The sequence below is a fragment of the Pelophylax lessonae genome (assembly GCF_965119305.1).
Source record: "Pelophylax lessonae genome assembly, chromosome: 5".
NCBI classification, from domain to species: domain Eukaryota; kingdom Metazoa; phylum Chordata; class Amphibia; order Anura; family Ranidae; genus Pelophylax; species Pelophylax lessonae.
Window position 1 is genome coordinate 192,320,849 of NC_138772.1, and position 23,208 is coordinate 192,344,056.

At 41.2% G+C, this 23,208-nt stretch overlaps 1 protein-coding gene across 1 annotated transcript in view; it reads right to left on the reverse strand.

Moving 5' to 3' along the window:
* DPY19L1 (dpy-19 like C-mannosyltransferase 1) overlaps window positions 1-23,208 on the reverse strand; it is a 137,138-nt gene that overhangs the window by 33,404 nt on the left and 80,526 nt on the right. The window contains exons 10-15 of the mRNA XM_082258752.1: window positions 17,195-17,294; window positions 9,575-9,652; window positions 9,153-9,239; window positions 8,921-8,977; window positions 1,570-1,650; window positions 129-230 (exon numbers count right to left, since the gene is read on the reverse strand). Coding sequence (XP_082114878.1) covers window positions 129-230; window positions 1,570-1,650; window positions 8,921-8,977; window positions 9,153-9,239; window positions 9,575-9,652; window positions 17,195-17,294 — 505 coding nt within the window. The remainder of the gene's footprint in view (window positions 1-128; window positions 231-1,569; window positions 1,651-8,920; window positions 8,978-9,152; window positions 9,240-9,574; window positions 9,653-17,194; window positions 17,295-23,208) is intronic.

Sequence of the window (23,208 nt, forward strand, 5' to 3'; positions counted from 1 at the left end):
TTTTAACTTCATTTTTTTTATTTTTTTGCAGATTTCAGTTACTAGAACAAAGTTTCCTTTAAAAAAAAAGAAAAAAAAAAAACTTGTCTTCATGAATATTTTGTATACAAACAGCAAGAACACAATACCTCTTTCTCCATGAAGTCAAACTCAGGCGCACAGGTATACATCAAAGTGTCAAAATCCTTGTAGCTGGTAAACTTTGATTTTAGAATGTTGAATATATGTGCCTAAAAAAAAAAAAAAAGCACAACATTATGGGCAGTGAAATATTCCAATATTATTTAAAAGTAATTATCAGCACAATTTCACAGTGGGCACTGCATCACTCATAAGTCTAGAGTATTCAAGACTCATAAGACATGGCGTGACTTTTTTAGTTTATTAGATGGAATCTTTAATTTAAGTTTGTACAGTAATTGCAGAGCTGGAATCTTGGGTTCTCATCAGGGCAATGTCAGTATGAAGTTCACAATCTCAATCCCACATTTTCTATGTATTTCTCAGTGACTGCTGGTTTTCTCATGATTCAAAACACACCACTTTATTAGTTTTTGATCAACTGAGCTCTGTAATTTGTGTCTGTTTGACTCTTAACGTCCCTTTGTGGGCACAAGCCTGAATGACTCAGCTCTTGCTGTAAATAACTGTGGAATACAGAGGTGCTATATAAAGTAATAAAATATTAGTAAATTAAATGCCGTCATCTTCTTATGAAAAGCTTGCGGTTTCTGCTTATCAATCTGAAACCATGGATTTAGGGCGAAACTTTACCCATAACATCTTGATAAAAAATAATGTTTAGCAAGGAACATACATTTAACATTAATAATTAGTGTATGCTGTAAATTGCCTCCAGCATTGTGCCTGTTTCTTCTTGCTGGAGTCTGCATTTTGCTGAAGACCAGAGCCCCTGAACACCAGTTAATCATAAAAGCGGAACTAAACCCATCGATTTAATGGTTTCAAAAACCAGTTACATTCCTGGAATTCTGGGAATGCCAACTTTCACATTTGCTTGTGTCCTCAACCAAACCGTCAAACCATCAAATATGGGCATTATAACTGATCCCATGTGCAGCACCTTGGCAGTTGCAGATTAAACAGAAGCAGCTTCCTTGGCTGTAAAGGTTAGGAGGGTTTAAATCCTATTTAAGGGCCAGTTCACACCACACGCAGTCCAGTGTGTTTTTTTCTTCATCATAAATGCATGTTAGTGTTAAAAGTTTGTAGGTTAAAATTAGAACATGCTGCATTTTGTCTGCACTGGACTGTACAGGAGCGTGGAAAAACGCATCAAACACACACCTAAAGTGGTCCATCAACTTAGGACACTAGCAAAAACAGAGGTTCCCTAGAGTAGGATGGTAGAGTTATTGCGGGGTTGCCCTGGAGGGAAGTATCCACTAAAGTGTCCAACCACCTAAAGGTATGTGCTCATAACCCAAGCTCTATGAACACTATGCCTGTGTCATGTACTGTCCCAATAGATTTGTTTATCCAGAATAATGAATGCAACAGCAAAATATTTGAATTAACTAAGCACACGTGATAACATTTAATACTTACATCATCTTTAACACTCAGTATCCTAGAAATGAGTGCTTTTAGGATTACGGTACCAAAAATCCAAGCCAAGACCTGCAAAATCTAGAAGTGTAAAGTAATTGATAAGTATCAGGCCAGCAGTAACCCCCAAAAAAAAAAAAAAAAAAAGGATATCCGAAAAAGCAAGGCCAACAAGGACTTAAAGCAAGTTTTTAAAGGTAAAAACAAGCTGCAACCAAGGTAGTGACATGGAGGTTGGCAGGAGGAAACACTGAGTACAGCGGAAGGACCAGGGGATAAACACTCCAAGAAGTGTCAGTTGCTCAGCAGACTTCAGAGGAAGATTTCTCTTCAATGAAGAGGCATTCAGAAACATGGGTAACAATGGACAGTGGATAATTGTCACACAATCTTACTGGATAAATAGAGCTCAGAAAGCAACTGCATTTCCAAAAAACTGTACAAGCATCCCTTAGGGCTGATGTACCTTGGGGGGAAATCCAGATAATCGTTTTTGCAATATAAGTTGTTGCTCTGTGCACACAAATGCACACCAGGCCAAAAATAATAAGTTGCATGTTTAAGTAATGGAATATCCAAAGGTAGAATTTGGCACCACCGAATGTCTTTGGGTAACCTTTGCCCTTCTATGCATTGAATTAAAGTTGCTAGAAGGCATGCGATGCCACCCTCACCTAAGTGCTGTGGACACAAGCCAGGGTGTAAAGTAAGTATTTTTATTTTATTTTTCTCCAAAATATAGTTATATGTTAAGGTTTATTGCAGCAGTTTGACATGGAGAAGGTATAATGAATAGGGATGATTGAACGGTTTGGGTCGACCATCGGTTTGACCCGAACATTGAATGTTCGAGGTTCGGCCGAATTTAGAACTTTTTGCTGAAAAAGTTCGGAATTCGGCAACCAGAACCGACCAAAATGCAATGGGACAGGAAATGGGCTTTAAAAGCCCATGATTGGACCATAACCATTAGCAAAAGCCGATTGAGGGGGCAGGAGAATGCTAGGAATGTGATTGGAGTGACTAGGGGGTCCAGAGGCCAATCATTAGTGAATACGCCCCCCAGTATATAAGATAGCCCCGCCAAATCGCTAGCATTTTAATACAGGGACATGGAAGAGAGTGGAAGCAGTTCTGTTACTTCTGCTTCAAAAGTGTCATTTAGCAATTATTAGTGTGAGGAAAGGGATATCTAGTGTAGTTAGGGTACTATTTTTCACTATAGTTAGCTTCAAAAATCTAGTTTCTTTAGGGAAAGTGTTAAGTGCCAGGGTGACCGTAGTGTAGTGTAGGGTGAACTGACACTGACTGCTATGGCAGGGTGACCAAACCCTTCCATTTCAGGGTGACCGCTATAGAGAAAAGATTGTTTCTCTTATGTGACTTACAGAGCAGCGATATGGCTTCTCGCCGGTCAGCCTGCATTTTGCTGCAGGCGTTTATTGGGCTTTTTTGAGGACATGTTTGGAGTCAGGCATGACATCTGTGTTCTGACATCTAGTGTTCTGCTCTTTTCACACCTATATATGTGTAGGTGTATATATACATACATGTGTGTGTGTATATATACCCCTATAAACAAGTTCAGATGTCATGCCTGACTCCAAAGACCCCCAAAAAATGCCCCAAAAAAACGCCTGCAATAACACACCTGGGCGGTTTTTTTTGGCGCAGGTGTTTTTTTGGCATTTTTTTGGGGTCTTTGGAGGCAGGCAAAACATCTGAACTTCTGTATAGGGGTATATATACACACACATGTATGTATATATACACCTACACATATATAGGTGTGAAAAGAGCAGAACACTATGCTTGCGCTAATTAAATAATTAACAGGCATATGGCTCCGCTCCTATCACACCTATAGATGTGTATGTGTATAAATACATACAAGTGTGTGTGTATATATACCCCTATACAGAAGTTCAGATGTTTTGCCTGCCTCCAAAGACCCACAAAAAATGCCCAAAAATGCCAGGCAAAACATCTTAACTTCTGTATAGGGGTACATATACACACACACTTATATGTATTAAACACATACACATATATAGGTGTTAAAGGAGAGAAGCCATATGGGTGTTAATTATTTCATTAGCGCAAGTATAGTGTTCTGCTACTTTCACACCTATATATGTGTATGTGTATATATACATATAAGTGTGTGTGTATATATACCCCTACACAGAAGTCCTGAGGTTATGCCTGCCTCCAATAACCCCCAAAAAATGCCCAAAAAAACGCTTGCTACAAAACCGCAAGGTGTGAAAATAGCGGAGCCATATCCCTGTTCTATAAGTGACCTAATAGAAACAATCTTTTTTATTCTGGTTCTGGACATGCTACAGAGCTGAAACTTCACAGGTACACCTTTTAGACTCCCCAGACACTAAATCCAAAGTCAAAACCAAAAAATCTCATTTTTTTTTCAATAATTGGCTCTCTATCAAAAATGACAATTTTTAAGAACTTTTTTTGGTGTGATTAATAGTCTGGGGCATGACCCAGAACCCTAGGCACTTTTTAGGGGCATTTATTGGGTTTTAGGGCTTCAAAATTGGGTTTTTTGACTACCGAAGTTCGGGTCCCAATGATTTCAATGGGGTTCTGAAATCCGGGCCGAACTTTCTGGAAGTTCTGGTCGAACCGAACTTTTGAAAAATTCGATCATCCCCAATAATGAATAGATGGAAACACCTTTTCTTTTGTCTTTGGCAGTTGAATGTCAATGCAAAAGCATCTACTGCATTTAAAAAGGTATGCTGCTCTTTACCATGATTTACAGAAAAAAATTACAGGGATATACATTTTCAATCAGAAAACACGTGAAGTTCAATGAATTTCAATGAATGTTTAGTGAATACACACCACATGTCCCTCTCCTTTAGAGTATGGCTGGCCAGTCATTACACTAAGTTCCAATAATAGAAACAAAACCCAGATTTGAGCAGCCTCTTAATAATCACCAGGTATTTTTGTTTATCTGACCACAGAAAGGTTTCTATCATTTATTTAGGAATAACAAGAACTTTATTGATTTTCCTGCATGGGATTGGCAGCTCATAGTCCTGTCTACATTGCCAGAATCTTTTCCTCTATTGGCATGCTATTCTTATGTGAGTGCTACTGCCATCTACTGGCTAAAAAGGTAAGCTGACAGACATGCTTAAATCAGCAAATGCGAATTCTGTAAGGAAAACACAATGACCTACAGAAGTATTATTAGCAAAAAGCAAATCTCCAAGTGTGTATTAATTATTAATATTTAGACCTGACATTTTGGAAGAGCCCAGGCCTATCACTAGTGACAAAAAAAAAAAAAAATATATATATATATATATCTTTCAAGACAACTTACAGGTGCATCTCAAAAAATTAGAATATCATCAAAAAGTTAATTTATTTTAGTAATTCAATTCAAAAAGTGAAAGTCATATTATATAGATTATTACACACATTAGTGATATATTTCAAGAATTTCTTTTAGTTTTAATGATCCAATTTTATTGTTCATATTAAAATACACATTACAGGTGTTCTCAGGTAACATATATTGTACCAACAGACATGTACATCTCTGGCAGAATCTCTTATTTTGATGATTATGGCTTACAGCTAGTGAAAACCCGAAATTCAGTATCTCAGAAAACTAGATTACATAAAGACCAATAAAACAAAAAGAAAAAGGTATTTTCAATATAGAAATGTTGGCTTACTGAAAAAGTATGTCCATGTACAGTAAAGTATGCACTCAATACTCGGGGCTCCTTTTGCATGAATTACTGCAACAATGCGGCGTAGCATGTAGGGGATCAGCCTGTGGCACTGCTGATGTGTTATAGAAGCCCAGGTTTCTTTGATAATGGCCTTCAGCTCATCTGCATTATTGGGTCTGGTGTCTCATCTTCCTCTTGATAATACCCCACAGATTTGCTATGGGGTTTAGGTTAGGTTTAGGTACGTTTGGCAGTGTGGGCAGGTGCCAATTCCTGCTGGAAAATGAAGTCAGCATCTCCATAAAGCTGGTCAGCAGAGGGAAGCACGAAGTGCTCTAGAATTTCCTGGCAGAAGGCTGCGCTGACTTTGGACTTAATAAAACGCCATGGACCAACACCAGCAGATGACATGGCTTCCCAAATCATCACTGACTGTGGAAACTTCACACTGGACCTCATGTAACTTGGAATCTGTGCCTCTCCACTCTTCCTCCAGACTGTGACATTGATTTCCAAATGAAATGCAAAATTTACTTTGATCTGAAATGAGGACTTTGGACCACTGAGCAACAGTCCAGTCCTTTTACTCCTTAGCCCAGGTTAGACACTTCTGATGTGGTCTCTGGTTCAGGAGTGGCTTGACACAAGGAACAGGACAGTTGTAGCTCATATGCTGGATAAGTCCGTGTGTAGTGGCAATTTAAGCACTGACACACGCTTTACTCCACTCCTTGTGAACCTCCCCCAAAAATTCTTCAATGTCCTTTGCATCACAATCCACTCAAGGCTGCGGTTATCCCTGTTGCTTGTGCACCTTTTTCTACCACATTTTTTCCACTCAACTTTCCATTAATATGCTTGGATACAACACTCCGTGAACAAGTTTCTTTAGCAAGGACCTTTTCTGACTTACCCTTCTTGTGGAGGGTGTCAATGACTATCTTCTGGACAACTGTCAAATCAGCAGTCTTCCTCATGATTGTAAAACCTACTGAACCAGACTGAGAGACCATTTAAAGGCTCAGGAAAGTTTTGAGTTAATTAGCTGATTAGAGTGTGACACCATGAGTCCACAATATTGAACTTTTTCACAATATTCTGATTTTCTGAGATACTGAATTTTGAGTTTTCATTAGTTGTAAAACATAATCATCAAAATTAAAAGAAATAATTGCTTGAAATATATCACTGTGTGTCATTAATCTATATAATTTCACTTTTTTAATTTAATTACTGAAATAAATTTACTTTTTGATGATATTCGAATTTTCTTTAGATGCACTTGTAATTCCCAAATGCACCTACACAGAAAAATAATGTTAGAAAAGCTGCAAACATCTCAAAATGTAACACTGGCATAACTCTGCTTGAACAGCATAAAATAAAAAAATAAAAAAACTGGAAGAAAAATGTTGGGGTGTGCCTTGACTAAAAAAAGGTATGCATGATACAGCTTAGAAAACAAAAAAAACCTCTATGATCAAGCCTCCAAAAGGGCGAAATGCATCTGAGGAGTTCTCTATAGGTGAAGAACAGGAGCTAAAGCCATCTTATAACCATGTCATTACATTTATGCAACAGGAAGTCTGTGTCTGTGTGCAGATGGCCATCATTTTGTTGAAAAACTTTTTCTGAGATACTATCTTTTGATGTGTGGCTCCGCTTTTTACCTAGATACTGAGCCAAAGGTTGAGATTAGCCATGAAAGGGACTGGAAAACCAATCCTGGGTGCCCAAAGGATATTGACCATTGAGCTGAACTGTGGGATGTACTTAAGAAACATTTGGTTTTGCTTAATCACACTAAAAACATGCCAAAAAAGGGCTTAATTCAATTCAAATAGGTGAAAAGAACCTATACTTTAAAACATGTCAAACACAACGCTCGCAGGCCGAATCCGGCCCTCCGGCCTATTTATGTGGCCCTCACACCCAGGGCTTTTTTTTCAGCTAGAACGTGGCTCTCGCCCTCCGATCACCATTGTGTCACTTGTAAACACTAAAGCCTTCTGTGTTTGCAAGGACAGATTTCCTCTTGGTGACTCTTACAGATCCCTTCCTGCCCTGTACTCATGGCAAGGACAACAGAGATGCAGATGTAGGGGTAGTGTGGGATGGGGCATCACACGGTAGGCTGCCCTGTGATCCCGATCTGTGCCTGGGGGGCATTGATGCTGACCAATGATCTCCCTATGGGAGGAGATATGTGCAGAGATGGCAGATGTGGAAGAGTCGCAAAGAGGTGAAAGCCGGAGAGGAGTGGAGGTGAGATGTGGACAGCCTATGAGAGAGAACGGAACCCTGCAACACTGTGCATAGCACATCCCTAAACCCAGCACTCTGTATGTAGCGCACTCCTCAATCCTGTACACAGAGTACCCCTGAAGTGCGCACCTACTGCACTCCTGGTATTTATTGCCCCTTTAAAATCTTCCCTTAATGCTATTTGGCCACACCCACTGCTCGATGTGGTTTGGCGGTGGGAGCGTGGTCGAGTTCTTGCATCTATTCTTTGAGAAGCCCTGGATACATTTATATAGTCTTACAAATATAACCGCCAATTGAGGACAACCATAATGCTGATCTGGCCCATGATAAAATTGCGTTTGACATCCCTGCTTTAAAAGATGTGCCCCATAGAAATTCTTGCAAAGGACCAAGGGCTAATCATTAGTATGGGCTACAGACTATGCAGCGGACCTTTCCCTGAGACTCACTTAAAATGTATTGGTCTGAGGGGTGACTGTCTGCGGCGGCAGCCATGTTGGTAGAGGGCTGATTGGTAATCTAGTAAACTGGCGTTTTTACGCCCTTTTTTCAAACCTACAGTACTATACAGAATACCTCATAGCTCCAGACGAAGCTAATGTAGCGAAACATGTCAAGCAATGTGAATATGAGCAATGTGAATTTTTGAATACAGCATTAACCGATCCTGATGGACGGCAGTTTCATCTTCTGTCACCCTTCACCAGATCTCTCTGATGTGATGTATCCATTCACATTTGTTACCATTATTTATGTATAGTCTGCTACTTTGTACTTGTTACTAATCAGCCCCACTGATACAGTGATTTATTAATGCCTTGTTTGAGGCTAAATGTTTATACTTTTTTTGTACAAACTTTTTAAGAATTATAAATAAAATTGTTTATCACTTTGGTGCCTGTAAAGTCCTTGCCTCCCCAACCACTTTATATGGCGTATGGTGAGGGTGAGATTTAAAGGCAGCAGAGCTACAGATTCTCAGACAGCAGAAGCACTGGCAAGAGAGCTCAATAGGCAACATAAGGCCCACAGTAGGACAATAAGCACAGCAGGAGTTACATCACCAACTGTCACTACAGTGTTCCGGATGACACTCCAAGTTTTAAGATTTATGAAAGGCAAGAGTGAGCGGGATATACCTTTGGTAATCTCGCATTGCAGCAAAAAAGAGCAGGACAAGCACTGCAACTTCTGAATGCGAATTCAAGGCAAAAAGCAGAGGTTTCAGGGTACTTCTATTAACTTTTACATATTCAATTCCAATATTACATGCAAATCATAAAGCAATAGCAGTCTATTGCTCTACCTACATTAAATACACAAATCAAGTCAATAAAACAAAAAGGGAAAAGTTGTGCACAACTTACCCAACTCACAAACTTATTTATTTCAAGGCTTGCAATTATTCTCTTCTTTACAATCAGCTGTAAAATAGAAGTGTCTTTAGAATGCAATCACATTTGTAAGTGACAAACTTACTAAAAACGCTATTGGAGTGCATCACGATAACAGGGCTAGGTCACCAAAACCAATAAACCAGACCGTCAAAAACTGTACAATGAAAAGGAGTTAATGCTATTCCATTTTCCAAGTACTTACACAAATAACCAATAAGGATGAAGCATAATAGGATGCCAACAGCATGGAATTTCCAAACATCAGTATTACACACAGTGCCAATGAAACCTGTAGAGAAGTCAAAAGCAGTCTTGTTACCGTGGAATAAATGTAAATCTCATGCAGAGAAGCCTTATAATTAACGCGGCAAAAAAATAATAATTGTGTCTATGAAGTATAATATTTTAGAACAGATAATCTAGTTTTCAAATACACTTTTAATCCACTGTATGGAGTAATATAAACCTAGATCATTCTGTATAGAGATTATGAAACTTACTAAATAAAGCCACCAACAACTGCCCACCCCAGTCTTACTTTGACCATTTCATTATTACGGTCTATCAGTCTGAATGCGAACATAATAAAAATATAGTATAAATGCATAATATACCACTCCTTACCATGTGTGTATACAGAATTTTCAAAAACTTGTCTGAATCCAAGCAGCCAATTAGATATACAGCAAAAAGTGAGGCAATCTGGAAAAAAACAACAATATAGATCATGACACTGTTAGATTTACAGATATGGCTTAACGTGTTAAGCCCCGTACACGCGTCCCGAATGTCGGCCGACGATCGGCCGTCTTTTGTCCGGTGCTGTCCTGTCGGTTGAAAACGGCAAAAGACTGCACATGAATTTTGTCGGCCAACAACAGCCGACTGCAGAAGTGATGTCATATGATGGTTTACTTTCCGTGTGTTTTTTCTTTTCTGAGCATGCCCAGTCTTGCTAATCGGCTGTTTGTCGGCCGAATTCTGTACTGACTGGCGAACAATCGGCCGTTCTGGTTTTGGCCAACAAAAATTTCAATGCCTGCACAACAGATTCTGTTCGGCCGAAAAGTCGCTGTCGGTTGTCGGAAGCATCATACTAACAAGCCGACAATCGGCCGATCGTTCGGCTGCCGAATATGTACGGCCGACAATCGCTACGTGTGTATGGGGCTTTAGTAAACCCAGGACCCTGCATTCACTTTATTTGGTCTCCCACAGTACACAGAACATGAAAATACATTTATTTTAGTAAATATAAAATGCTAAAAACATTTTCTCATCAGCAGTATATAGCAGTCTCGTGACTTCTATCAGTGTCCGGCTGAGTGCTGGTTAAAAGTAACAAAAAACTCTCCAGCAATACACACCAGACTGAGCATGTGCAAAGTGCCTCCAAGGCTCAGTACTATCAGCAGATGGATTGGGGACAGTAAATTAAAGGGGGGGGGGATCAAAGAAGACAGGATCAAACAGCCTTTTTACACAATGGAGAGGATTAACCCCTTAGGTTCCACAGTGAGTATAACAAGCATGCTTTACTGCATATACAGGCTGATTTTACTGTTGTGGATTTAGTACCAATTTAAAGCCATAGTTTTGTCTGCTTATATTTCCCTTTCCTGGTTCCTCCTTTGCCCCCTCCACCAACATGCTACTGAAATATATATTTTCAACCTCAGGTGTGGCAAACAGCACAGCAGTATTTGTTTCAGTGCAAAAGCAATTAGGCCGTCCCACTGGCCATATATAGAAAAAGTCCACAGGGATTGCTGCACAGAAGATTTATTAGAAAAAATCCATAGAATACATGATATTAAAGAAGTATTTTGCATGACAGCTTCAGGCTGACATGATAATGCCCTTCTTCAGATAGAAATACATCTAAATTATGGTAAGTATACACACACATACATATTCAACAATAATTGGGATCCATTAAGCCATTCATTAGTAATTAGGAAAACAAAATACCTCTTGAATTAATTATTCACAAGGCTAGGATATGGCTAAACATAGCGAGTCCATCCCCCAACACATTGTCAGTGGCATCCAAGAATTAACCTATTAGAAAAAATCTTTTACAAGGGTATATGCTAACAACCGAGTGTATAACTGGGCGGACTCGAATTATTGTCGTACAAAACCCTTCAGGAGGGGACAACGGAACCAACAATTTTCAACATCCTCTTCCTCCGTAGCATCTACTGGATCCTCTATGAATGTACCCAACTCCTCTTTTTTTACCAGCAACAATAACAGGTCACGGACCAGGAGGAGGGGAGGCAAGCGACACAGGAGATCAAAAGATCCAGGGGTATAGCATTGAGATGGAGGAATCGACAAAGAAGATAGAGAACAAATGTGGTATACATTATTTCTTCAGTCATTCTAACAGAGGTAGAGACGTGTATAGAATAAGGGTTAAGGCTTTTGCCCTTAAGAAAAAATGAATGATTTTGTTTTAAGGTAGGATATGTATCGTTTTTATAGACATATACGTTTAAAAGCTTATTATTCCACCAGACCAGATATTATATATATTTATTTAGGTGTTATTATCTGTTAGGAATTTGAACCTTAACATTAAAAGTAAAATGACACCTCCAACATCACATTCAGCAGTGAAGGTATTCATTAATAAAGTGAACCAAGATATTGGTTCATTGCTAAGTGAGAATTCCAAAAGAGATCATATTCCTAATAATTTGTCTAAAATTGAACTTGATGCATTGTCCTTGTCGCCTTGAAGTCATATTGCGATCAAGCCGGCCGACAAGGGTGGAGGGATTATTGTAATGGATACAGATAAATACGAAGCTGAAGTAAGGAGGCAACTAGCAGACAAACAAATGTATAAGTCACTAGATATAAGTCCTATATCCCGAGTACAATCTAGAATAAAAAGGGTAGTTACATCTGGTGTCCGGGAAGGAATAATTGGCAACGAGACACAAGCTTTTTAAATTTCTGAACAACCAGGTACTCCAGTTATACATGTGTTATCTAAGATTCCTAAAGATTTGCTTAATCCACCTGGATGATCGATAGTGTCAGGTATGGAATCAGTTACAACACCATTGGCAAAATACCTTGACAAATGCTTGACCCCATTGATAATCAATACTAGATTCCTACATACAGGATTCCTACATACAGGATACTAGTGATTTTGGAATAAAATTACGGAAATTGATGTTGAGACCAGCTCCTATTTAGTCACTTGGAATGTAGCAAGTTTATACACAATAATTCCACATGAATTGGGCATTGAGGCGTGTCGCCACCTCTTGCTTGATTCTCATGTGTATACTGATATACAAATATCCTTTTCTATTAGAGCTACTCAAGGTGGTTTTGGAAGAAAACTTTTTTATGTTTAAAGAGCATCATAGCATCTTACAGGAATAAGTTAAAGACACAACTCCAAGCTGAGCTCTCAACTTTTTTTGGAATTAAATGAAACACTGGAGGTTAGACAACTATCAATAAGGGAGGCCCATAAATGCTACATTAGGGGATCCTTGAGCAAACTTGGCTCTAGACGCAAAAGGGAATATCAGGAAAAACTGAATTCACTAATATCGCGCATACATTTTATTGAAATCCAACATAAAAAAATAAAAAACACAAGCGATGCAATTAACAGCAGAGTTAGCAAATTTACGGGAGCAGGTAAACTCCCTCTTGCTATGTAGAGCCAAAACAAAGATGCTATATAGTAGGCGCCTGTACTACGAATTTGGTAATAAAGCTGGTAGACTCCTGGCAAGCTCCATCCATACAGGCCCCCATTCAGACTATTACATCTATAGAGAATCAAAAAATCACCAAATGGGCAGAAATGGAGAACTGATTTAAACATTTTTACTCTATACAATCTTCCATATAAATTGTCCCATAGGACGTCTGTCCAGAGTGCAGATCTAATAAATACATATATTATAGTCTCCTCTCTCCCAAAACTCTCCTGAGAAGAGAAAAAGAGTACTTAAACCTATGTCAGAAAAATACTTTAATAGGGCCCTAAAGATTAGGCCAGTTGGACAAGCTCCAGGACCCGATGGGTTCACACTGTTTTATTATAAAACATTTAATAAACCCTGGCCCCTAAATTTATATCAGCTTTCAACTCAATATTACGGGGCAACCCTATTCCGAAGGATACTTCTCATGCACATATAAATGGTTCTGTTGAAACCAGACAAAGGTTCTTCCCTTTGCGTCAGCTACAGACCAATCTCTCTACTAAATATTGATCTAAAAGTGTTTACAAAGATAATGGCAATAAGACTCCTCCCCTATTTGGAAATAATTATTCATATAGACCAATCAGGCTTTGTGCCTGGCAGAGAGGCAAGGGATAATACTATTAGATCTCTGAACATTATTCACCTGTGTGAGTCTACTAAAATACCAACAATGCTTCTTTCCATAGATGCCGAGAAGGCATTTGATAGGGTGAGTTGGAGATTCATGAGGAGTACCCTTCAATATATAGGGATCTGGACAAATGCAATGAAATAGATAGAAGCCGTATGCGACCACCAAACGGCTGCAGTTAAAGCTAATGGAGCACTATCCACTAGTTTCACATTGGCAAGCAGCACCTGCCAGGGCTGTCCCCTCCCACCGCTTCATTTTGTATTAATGTTAGAGCCCTTGCTAAGGCATATTAGAGGCAATTTAGATAGAACAGGGATACAGGTTGAGGAGATTTCCCATAAAGTAGCTGCAGACAATTTACTCATTTTTTATTACCAATCCAGAAACCTCAACACCAAACTTACTGACATAACTAGACTGTTATTCACAATTATCTAATTATAAGATTAATCATTCTAAATCAGAGGCAATGAATATTACAATTCCAGAAGCGAGACGTGCTGTAGTGAAATTTAGTTTCAATAGGTAACGGAGGGACTAAAGTATGGACTAAAGTATTTCGGAATATCTCTCACACGCTCTGTAACAAACTTGTTTCAGTATAACTTTTCACAATTGCTAACTAAGAATAAAAGTGACCTTAGGCGATGGCGGAGCTTCACACATACTGTACATGATTTGGGAAAAATAGTATTTTAAAACTGAATGTACTGCCCCGCTGCTGTGTCTTTTTTAAACTCTACAGGTGACAGTTCCAACTAACTTTTTAAAACAAATGAAAAGTGAGTTTATAGAATTTTTATGGGAGGATTGCCCACCTAGGATCAAGGCAGATATGCTTACTATGCCTAAAAGATACGGGGGTATAGGATTCCCAGATCCAGTTAGATACCACCAAGCTGCACATTTATCTAGAATTCTAAGCTGGTGTAATCTTACAAGAGTAAAGAGTTGGATACACATTGAACAATCTATTACGTCTATCCCCCTTATGGCCCTACCTTTGTTTTGGAATAAATGTCCAAATCAAGTAAAAGTACACCCTATTGTGGGTACCACCTATAAAATTGCTTGCTCGATTTAATCAAAGATGAGAAACACCCCATCACTGTCTAATATGTCATCAGTGGTTTGAAACTCAGAATTTCCACCAGGGCTTTATGACCCTAAATTTGGTCAATTTATATCAGTGAATAAGTTCAGAATTCAAGATTTTAGGGATTCAGAAGGATGGAAATCCACAATGGATATCCAACGAATGCTCTCACCACCTCTTCCGCCATGGCAAGCAAATATGACACTACCTTTTGTCACTGCCATTCAAGCCAGTGAAAGTGAATATGCCCACTGCCTTTGAGCAACTATGTGCATTGGGTCAAATTATTAGGCGGGGCCTGTCTAGAATCTATGCAGAATTGACTACGCCCTCGGAATCTTATATTCCACCATACATAGCTGCATGGGAAAGATCTAAATATAACAATCTCTGCGGAACAGAGATTTTATTTTCTATTTTGCACATAAATTATCTATATCCTCTATAATGCAGGAATCTGGATATAAGATACTGACCAGGTGGTAAAGATCACTTGAGAAATTACATTGCATATTCCCAAACACAAACCCTACTTGCTGGCGATGTGGAGAAGATAGGGGAACACTTTTCCATATATATTCTGGATATGCCCTCGAAATATTGGCAAAATATAGGCACCCTGATTGGGGAAATTACTGGTCTTGTTATAGATCACATCCCAGCAACTTGTTTACTGCATCTCAACTCTCTCTCCAAAAGTAAATACCAAAAATCTGGGGTGAGACAACTCTTAAAACGCAGCTAGGGTGTGTGTGCCAACACATTGGAAATCCCCATCTATCCCTACTGTGTGCCAATGCATCAGAGCAGTAAATTATATGAAAATGGAGGAACTTAGGACATTGTTAAATAGGCAGGAAGCATGTTTCTACAAAACATTGTCACAATGGATTAATTTTACTCGCAGTTAGTGGAGCTAAGACATGAGGATGCAAAGATGCAGTAGAATAGGACATTTTAGTAAAGTGTCCCACAAAAGGAGGAGGGGAGGGGGTGAGAGAGGAGAGGAAAGTTACTGTTTTTTTTTCCTTTCTGGGGGAAGGGGGTACATGTAAAAGGAACACTTTGAAAACCTAACAGATCTCAAAAGGGGAAAAATGTCATGCTAGATATCTATACTGATATGGACTAGGTAATGGGTTAAGAACGAAAGGATGCCACATCGTGATAGAAACGAAAATTATTAACCTACCGAGGGCTGAAATCAGACACCCCGAAAAACAAAATGAAAAAAATGATGCAGCAGGCGAGTCCATTTTGCTGAAGTTTGTTTGGCCCCCACGTGCTTGTATGCATGTCTGACAACGTGCATTTCCCCCCAGATCTGGACCAGGGCATCACTGAGCTCCTGAAAAGACTGAGGTGAAATCTGGCGGCGATGGATGGAAACATAACATCCCAGAGCTGTTCTATTGGATTTATATCAGACGAGCATGGGGGCCATTCAATGGTAATAATTCCTTTAATCTTCCAGGAACTGGCTGCATACATTCACCACATGAGGCCGAGCAATGTCATGCACCAGAAGGAACCCAGGACCTACTGCACCAGCGTTGGGTCTGACAATGGGTCCAAGGATTTCATCCCTATGCCAAATAGCAGTGAGGGTGCCATTGTCTAGCCTGCAGAGGTCTGTGCGTCCCTCCATGGATATGCCTCCCCAGACCATCACTGACCCACCACCAAACCGGTCATGCTGAACGATGTTGCAGGCAGTATAATGTTCTCTACGACTTCTCCAGACCCTTTCACAACGGTCACATGTGCTTAGGGTGAACCTGCTCTCATCTGTGAAAAGCACAGGGTGCCAGTGGCGGACCTGCCAGCTCTGATGTTCAATGGCAAATGTCAATCGAGCTCCACTTTGCCGGGCAGTGAGCACAGGGCCCACTAGAAGCCGGTGGGCCCTCAGGCCACCCTCATGTAGTCGGTTTCTGATTGTTTGGTCAGAGACATTCACACCAGTTGCCTGCTGGAGGTCATTTTGTAGGGCTCTGGCAGTGCTCATACTGTCCCTCCTTGCATAAAAAAGCAGATACCGGTCCTGCTAATGAGTTAAGGACCTTCTACGGCCCTGTCCAGCTCTCCTAGAGTAACTGCCTGTCTCCTGGAATCTCCTCCATGCTCTTGAGCCTGTGCAACCTCTATACGGTCCAGGTATGGCCTCAGGCTACCAGTAGTGACACTGACCCTAGCCAAATGCAAAACAAGTGAAAAACATTTAGAAAAGATTAATTTTTCAGCAAAATAGGAGTAGCCTGATGCATCATTTTTTCACTTTGATTTTTATGGGTGTCTTTGAATTCAGCCCTCTGTAGGTTTATAATTTTAATTTCCATCAAACGATGTGGCATTCTTTCGTTCTTAACACCATATCCAGTCTATATCAGTAAAGATATCCAACATATTTTTTCCCCACTTAAATCTAAAGTGTTTTCAAAGTGTTCCTCTAATTTTTTTGAGCAATATACAGTATATATATTTCTATACATATTATTTGCTTCTCTATGTAATGTAGGTATAGGCATTTGCATACAGTTAGTATTTGCATAGCAACACAGTTCAATTAAAATAAAGAAGCCATGTCAATCCAGTTTTGTCATTTAAAAAAAAAAACAAAAAAAAAAAACAAAAAAAAAAAACTTTAAAACCCTATTAATACAGTTTATTTGTACTAATTCATATACACCGGTGATATCTCCTTTCATCATAATGCATACAGCAACGGTATAGTGCTGTAGGTATGCAACTTTTGGAAAACTTACCTGTGTTAGAAGAACAAACTGGGCAAACTGCCATGGAAGCATAAAAAAGACATTAGAAGCACAAAGTGCAATCAGGCTTCTTCTACCAATATTGGTTGTCCTATAAAACAAACACCAAATTATTGGCATATTACCAGAATCTTCCAATGAGAAATATATGTATAATACAGGACATGTAAAATTATAATGTCAGCATTTTAAATGTTTAAACTGCCAAATCATGCCAAAAGTTAAAATACCCCGTTTCTGTATGGTCTTTAATTCTGGGTGCAGTAGGTTACAAAAAGAGGCTAATGCTGAACATATACTGGTAGAATTTTAAACAAATGTTCGTACAAAATAATCCTGTCTGTAAATTCCATAATGACATCAGAGACTTGATGAATGTCCTCCGCAAGTACGTCAAAACGTCTTTGCCTTTAACATCCAATTTTCATATGACTAGAATTTCTTGGATGAAAACATACATGGTTAGAAATGATTTTGTTCGAGAAAAAAATTTCCATTCTGCGCTTTCAAAATTTTCTTGTCACCGTGGTTGAAAACAAATGTTGATTTTACTCCACAAACCAGTATAAAATCAAATGAACCTCCTGAAAATGTTCAAACACAATTGCAATAATGTATGGTCAGCTGTGGTTCCAGCCACAGACCACAGACAACCTCACAGGTGTGCTTATCCTGCTCCACTCTAATCAAAATTTTACAAAAAAGTTTTGCATTTAGGTATACTTTAAAGGTAACCTTCAAAGTGAGGGGAAATAGACCTCTTGGACAGTCACTTTGTCCTTGGAGCAGACATCCCCATTGGAAAATTTCCTTTCACCCTATTTGGAATTTCCGGTCACCTTTTTTCTTGGTGACAACGGACACTAGTACAAATAGGGGGAAAAAAAAAAAGAAACCCAAAGCCAAAGATTTGGCCAAAAACTTTGTTGTCCTTTTAGGTTGTAATTCTTGCATTATGGGGATTTTTTTATGACAAACCTAAAAGGTCTTGGGCTATGCTTCTTTGCACTCCTGAGTACAGCACAGGTTGGCTTCAAAGAAACACTGTCCCTATACAGATTCTATGCAAGTAAAGCCCTCTCGACTACTTTAGAAGGGTCTCCCCAGTGCTCCCCTGCTGCTTATTCTTTTATGCCATAACTACAAAAAAAAAAAAAAAAAAAAAAAAGGATTTTTGACTTTCCGTAAAATCCATTTCTCTGATGTCTGACAGAAACAGCCCCTGATCTTAATTATTGGGTTATACTGCCCCCTACAGGAGTAGGACACTAGGCAGGAAAAAGCTTGGCTACGCCTACGGGCAGTCCCAGGAGGTATACAGCCACACTCAGCTATAGGCTATTTTTGTTCTGCCTAGTCATGAGTAAGGATCTAGTTCCTTGCTGGGATCTCTGGTCCTGCCAATTTTTTTCCTTTTAAATGGATATTTTCCTATCTTTGTTATTTTGTTCCTGTGAGAATCTACTATCAACTGCCGGACTGGGTGACGGACTGGATAATCTAGATCCAGAGGGCCCCCCAGTCTGGCCAGCGATCACATGCAACATAGCCCCACTGGACGAGGGCTGGCCTGCGAGTTAAACGTCTCGCGAGGACGCATACGACCTGGCCTCGGCCTGAGTTGCAGCATTCCTCCTGGCCGACAGCCACCCACATCCCGATGGATCGATGGTCTGTCGGGAGTGGTGCCCACCCTATTCCTGGTATGGTAAGTAGCTGTCCCCCCTCTACCCCTGGAGGGTTTTGGGGTGGATGTGGCCCCCTCTCTGGGATGGTGGAACCCCCGAATTCCCCTCCCCCCAAGCCCTCTAAAAATTTGGTGGTCACTGTGGGTATTCAGTTTCTAGTGGTAGTCGGTTAAAGGAGCGCCCCAATGCCAACAATAAGAATCCCACTTGGATCAAATGATCATCGTTTTAATGATAGTAACATAACATGTTAAAGCCAACGCGTTTCGGGGGAACAAACTCCACCTTCTTCAGGGCATGAGCGTTGCTGTTTGGATATAAAATTGACAGCATAAGCATAAAAAAAGTCTGGCTACGTCTATGGGCAGTCCCAGGGGGTATACTCCCTCTCTCTCTGCTATAGGTAATCAGTTTTGTTACAAGCAGTGTCAGAAGAATTACAACTCCACAGCGGGGTGGGTGTTAGGTTTATCAATGAACATCAGAGAAATTGATTTTATGGGGAGTCAAAAATCCCATTTTCTCTTTTGTTCATTGATGGGCACAGCTCTTGATCTTCTTAACCACTGGGACATCCCAAAGCAGTGTTAAACATGAGGGGAGGGAACAGCAAAAAAAGAAATATTTTTGCTGTTCCGTTTAACCTTGGGATGCTTGGGCTTAGGACAGAGTGAAGGCAGCACAATGTCTTCATTCAAATGGAAATCAGAAACCACCTTAGGAAGAAACGACTGATTAGGTCAAAGTACCACTTTTATCTCTGTGGACCACCAGATAAGGTGAACGGCAACACAAAGCCACCAGTTCAGACACCCTGCGAGCAGAAGTGATAGACACCAAAAATGCAACCTTCTGAGATAAAGTAAGCAGCGGAATCTACCTAATGCTCTCAAAAGGAGGTTTTTAAAGAACAGACAATACCAAATTCAGATCCCACAGAGGTAACGGGGATCGCCTCGGAGGCGCCATATGTAGCATCCCCTGAATGAAAGTGCGAATCAGGGTATGCGTAGCTAAAGGATGTTGGAAAAAACACAGTCAAAAGCAGACACTTGGCCTTTGATAGTGCCCAAAGCCAAACGCTGTTCAACCCATTTTTGAAGAAAAGTCAACACCCTAGCTACTGAAAACAAGCGAGGGTGCACTTTCGACGAGTCACACCATAAAAATGTACGATTTCCACGTACAATAATAGATCTTCCAGGAAGTAGCCTTCCTGGCCTTCAACAGTGTAGGAATCACACAGAGTCAGAAAGACCTCTATCCTTCAATACCTGGCATTCAACAGCCACGCCGTTAAAGCCAGCGACTGTAAAGCAGGATGGAAGATCGGTCTTTGAGACAGCAGATCTTCCCTGAGAGGAAACCTCCAAGGAGCATCGGCAGCGACCAATCTTACCAGGTCTGCGTACCAAGAGCGGCGAGGCCAGTCTGGGGCCACTAAAATGACCGGAATCCCTTCCACCACTAGTCTGCGCAGCAGCTTCGGCAAGAGTTTCAGCGGACGGAACGAATAGATCAGCTGATACGGACCCCAAGGAGCCACCAGCACACTTGTGGCGTCAGCTTGGACTCTTCCACCGTCCAGGATCCCTTGGCGCAAAGTTTTCCCAGCACTCCTCCTCAGCCTGACAGGCTGGCGTCCGTGGTTACTACCGTCCAATACAACGGCAGGAAGGACTTGCCTTGGCGAAGTGCTGACGAGTGAAGCCAAAGAAGAGCAGACTTTTGTAAGGGTCTCGTGTGGAATGGAGCTAAGGGAACCGCCTCGAAGGTTGATACCCAAGGCCCACATGCAAGTCCGCAGAGAGAACAGATTGTTTGCTAACAACAACTGGATCACCCTCTGCAATTTTCGCAACTTGTCCGGGGTAAAAAAACCCTCGCCAAAGTGGAGTCCAGAGTCAGGCCCAGATAATACAGTCTCATTGAAGGTATCAGGGCAGATTTCTTGAAATTTATATTCCAACCGAACTCTTGCAGAGTTTGGACAGGGACAGTCAAGTCTTCCAACAGGGCTAAGTGAGAGTCTGCCCAGGTACCCCAGTACCGAAATCCTCCATTGGCGCAGTAATGCCAACACCGGAGCCAGCACCTTGGTAAAGACCCTGGGGGCAGAGGCGAGACCAAAGGGTAACGCCGCAAATTGATAATGCTCCTCTCCTATAGCGAAGCACAGAAATGGCTGGTGTCCAGCGTAGATATGCATCTTTAATATCTATGGAGGCCAAATAGTCTCTCTGGTGTAGGGACGCCACTACCATTTGAATTAACTCCATTTGAACCCACTGTACCCAAGTATTTGTCTGCAGATCCGGATTGGCCTGTCTTAGGTTTACCTAACCATGTTTTCTTGGAACTCCCAGAAGACCTGAATGGCTTTCCTTTTTCTTGTGACCCGAAGGTACGAAAAAGCCGCCTATGAGCAGTAAAAAAAGGCCCACGTCTAGCACGTGGTGCCTTGCCCTTAGAGGATTAAGGGAGAAGAGTACTCTTCCCACCCGTAAGGCCTTTGTTCAACTCATCCAGGGAGGATCCAAACAACCTGTCCCCAGTAAAGGGAAGGTCAGAAAGAGTCTTTTTGGAAGCCTGGTCCGCAGACCAGCTTTTTAGCCACACTATGCTTCTAATAGCAATCCCCACCGCTGATACTCTGGCTACTAGTGGAGCCGCATCCAGGGACGCATCACATATATACAGAAGGGCTTGAGCCATTTGACCCAAGAGCTCAATCAGCCCCAGGGAGAAGTGTTCTGTTTCCAAGACACCCTTCAGCAACTTCACCCATTCAGTGACGGTCTGAGACACAAAAATTGGTTTCAATATTGAACCCGCTATCACATGTAAATGGCGGGACAGAGACTCAATCCTTCTATCAACGGGGTCCATTAAGGCCGGGGATTCTTCCACCGGGACCACAGAAGAATTATTCAGTCTGGAAACTGGATGATGCACCTTTGTGATATGTTCCACCGAGTGGAAACCTTATCCGCAAAGGTATAACAGCATTTAAAATGCTTGGGCACCACTAACATGTGCTTGATGCGCCCCCTACTGTGCATTAACAATATTGTCATAAAGTTCGGGACAGGGGAACACTTTGCCTGATTTCTGGGATTTGCGGGTGCGAAAAGACACCTGCGTTCCAGATACTGTAGACTCATCCGCCATTTTTAAAGTTTCTCGCACTGAAACTATAAGTGCTTCCACCAATGCGCTCTCCCGCGCAGCGGCTGACGAGGACAGGTCCTCTTCGCCATTAGAATGCGATGACACAGAGCCACCAGGGTGGGGTGCATCTGCGGCGGTCACATCTACCTCCGAATCTGAAGGTGCAACAGAGGGAGGCGAAGACAAAGAGCAGCGGCCGCAATATATCCGCCCCAAAAAGTAGAAACCTGTATTGGGGGGGGGGGGGCTAAGGGGGGTATCCCTCAGTTCCCCAGAGGCCAGGGAAACCAAGGGATACCCGAGAAACCAACTATTCCATGGAGGGGGCCCACGTCCACCCCGAGACCGCAAGAGAATTGGGGGGACACTTACTCACCATACCACGGAATCAGGTGGGCGCCACTCTGAACAGACCACCTCCCACCTGGGATGGGGGTGCTGCTAGCCAAGGGGTACGCTGCCACTCAGGGCATTCCAGATTGCTTGCGTCCCAGAGAGACGGTCCACTTGCTGGCCTCGTCCCCATCCATCGGGACCTTAAAGATCTAGAAAATCCAGTTTGAAACCCAGTCGGCTGTTGCTTGTAGTTCTCCAGGAACTCTACTTCAGGAATAAAGTACAAAAAAAGGTTCCCAAAAAATAACAGCTAAGATCAAAGTCCCAGCAGGTAAATAGGTCCTACTCCTAAACTAGGCAGAAACAAACTAAGGGCTGAAGCAGAGTGTGTGGGGTTATGCCTTCAGAGACAGCCCTATAGGCGTGGTAAAAGCTTTTTCCTGCCTAGTGTCCTATTCCTGATGGGAGGAGCATAACCCAATGGCTAAGAAGACATAAAGCTGCGTCTGTCAATGAACGATAGAGAAATACTCATTTTAACTTGTAAGTAACATATGTCAGAAAAAGGCTTCGGCTCCAAGAGGTTAAAAATGATTCCTCGAAAGGGTAACGTACTGCATAATGTTTGGGGCCTGCAAAAGGTTGCTTTGGTTGCCTCCACTCCTTGTAGATAAGTTTGTCAACATAGGGAAGATAAGGAAACACCTTAGCTGTAAGAGGTGGCTTGTGTGTACCAAAAGGGACAGCAACGTTCGTGGGCACATTTGCCTCCATTTTCAAAGTTTCACGCAATGCAGTAACGAGTGCGTC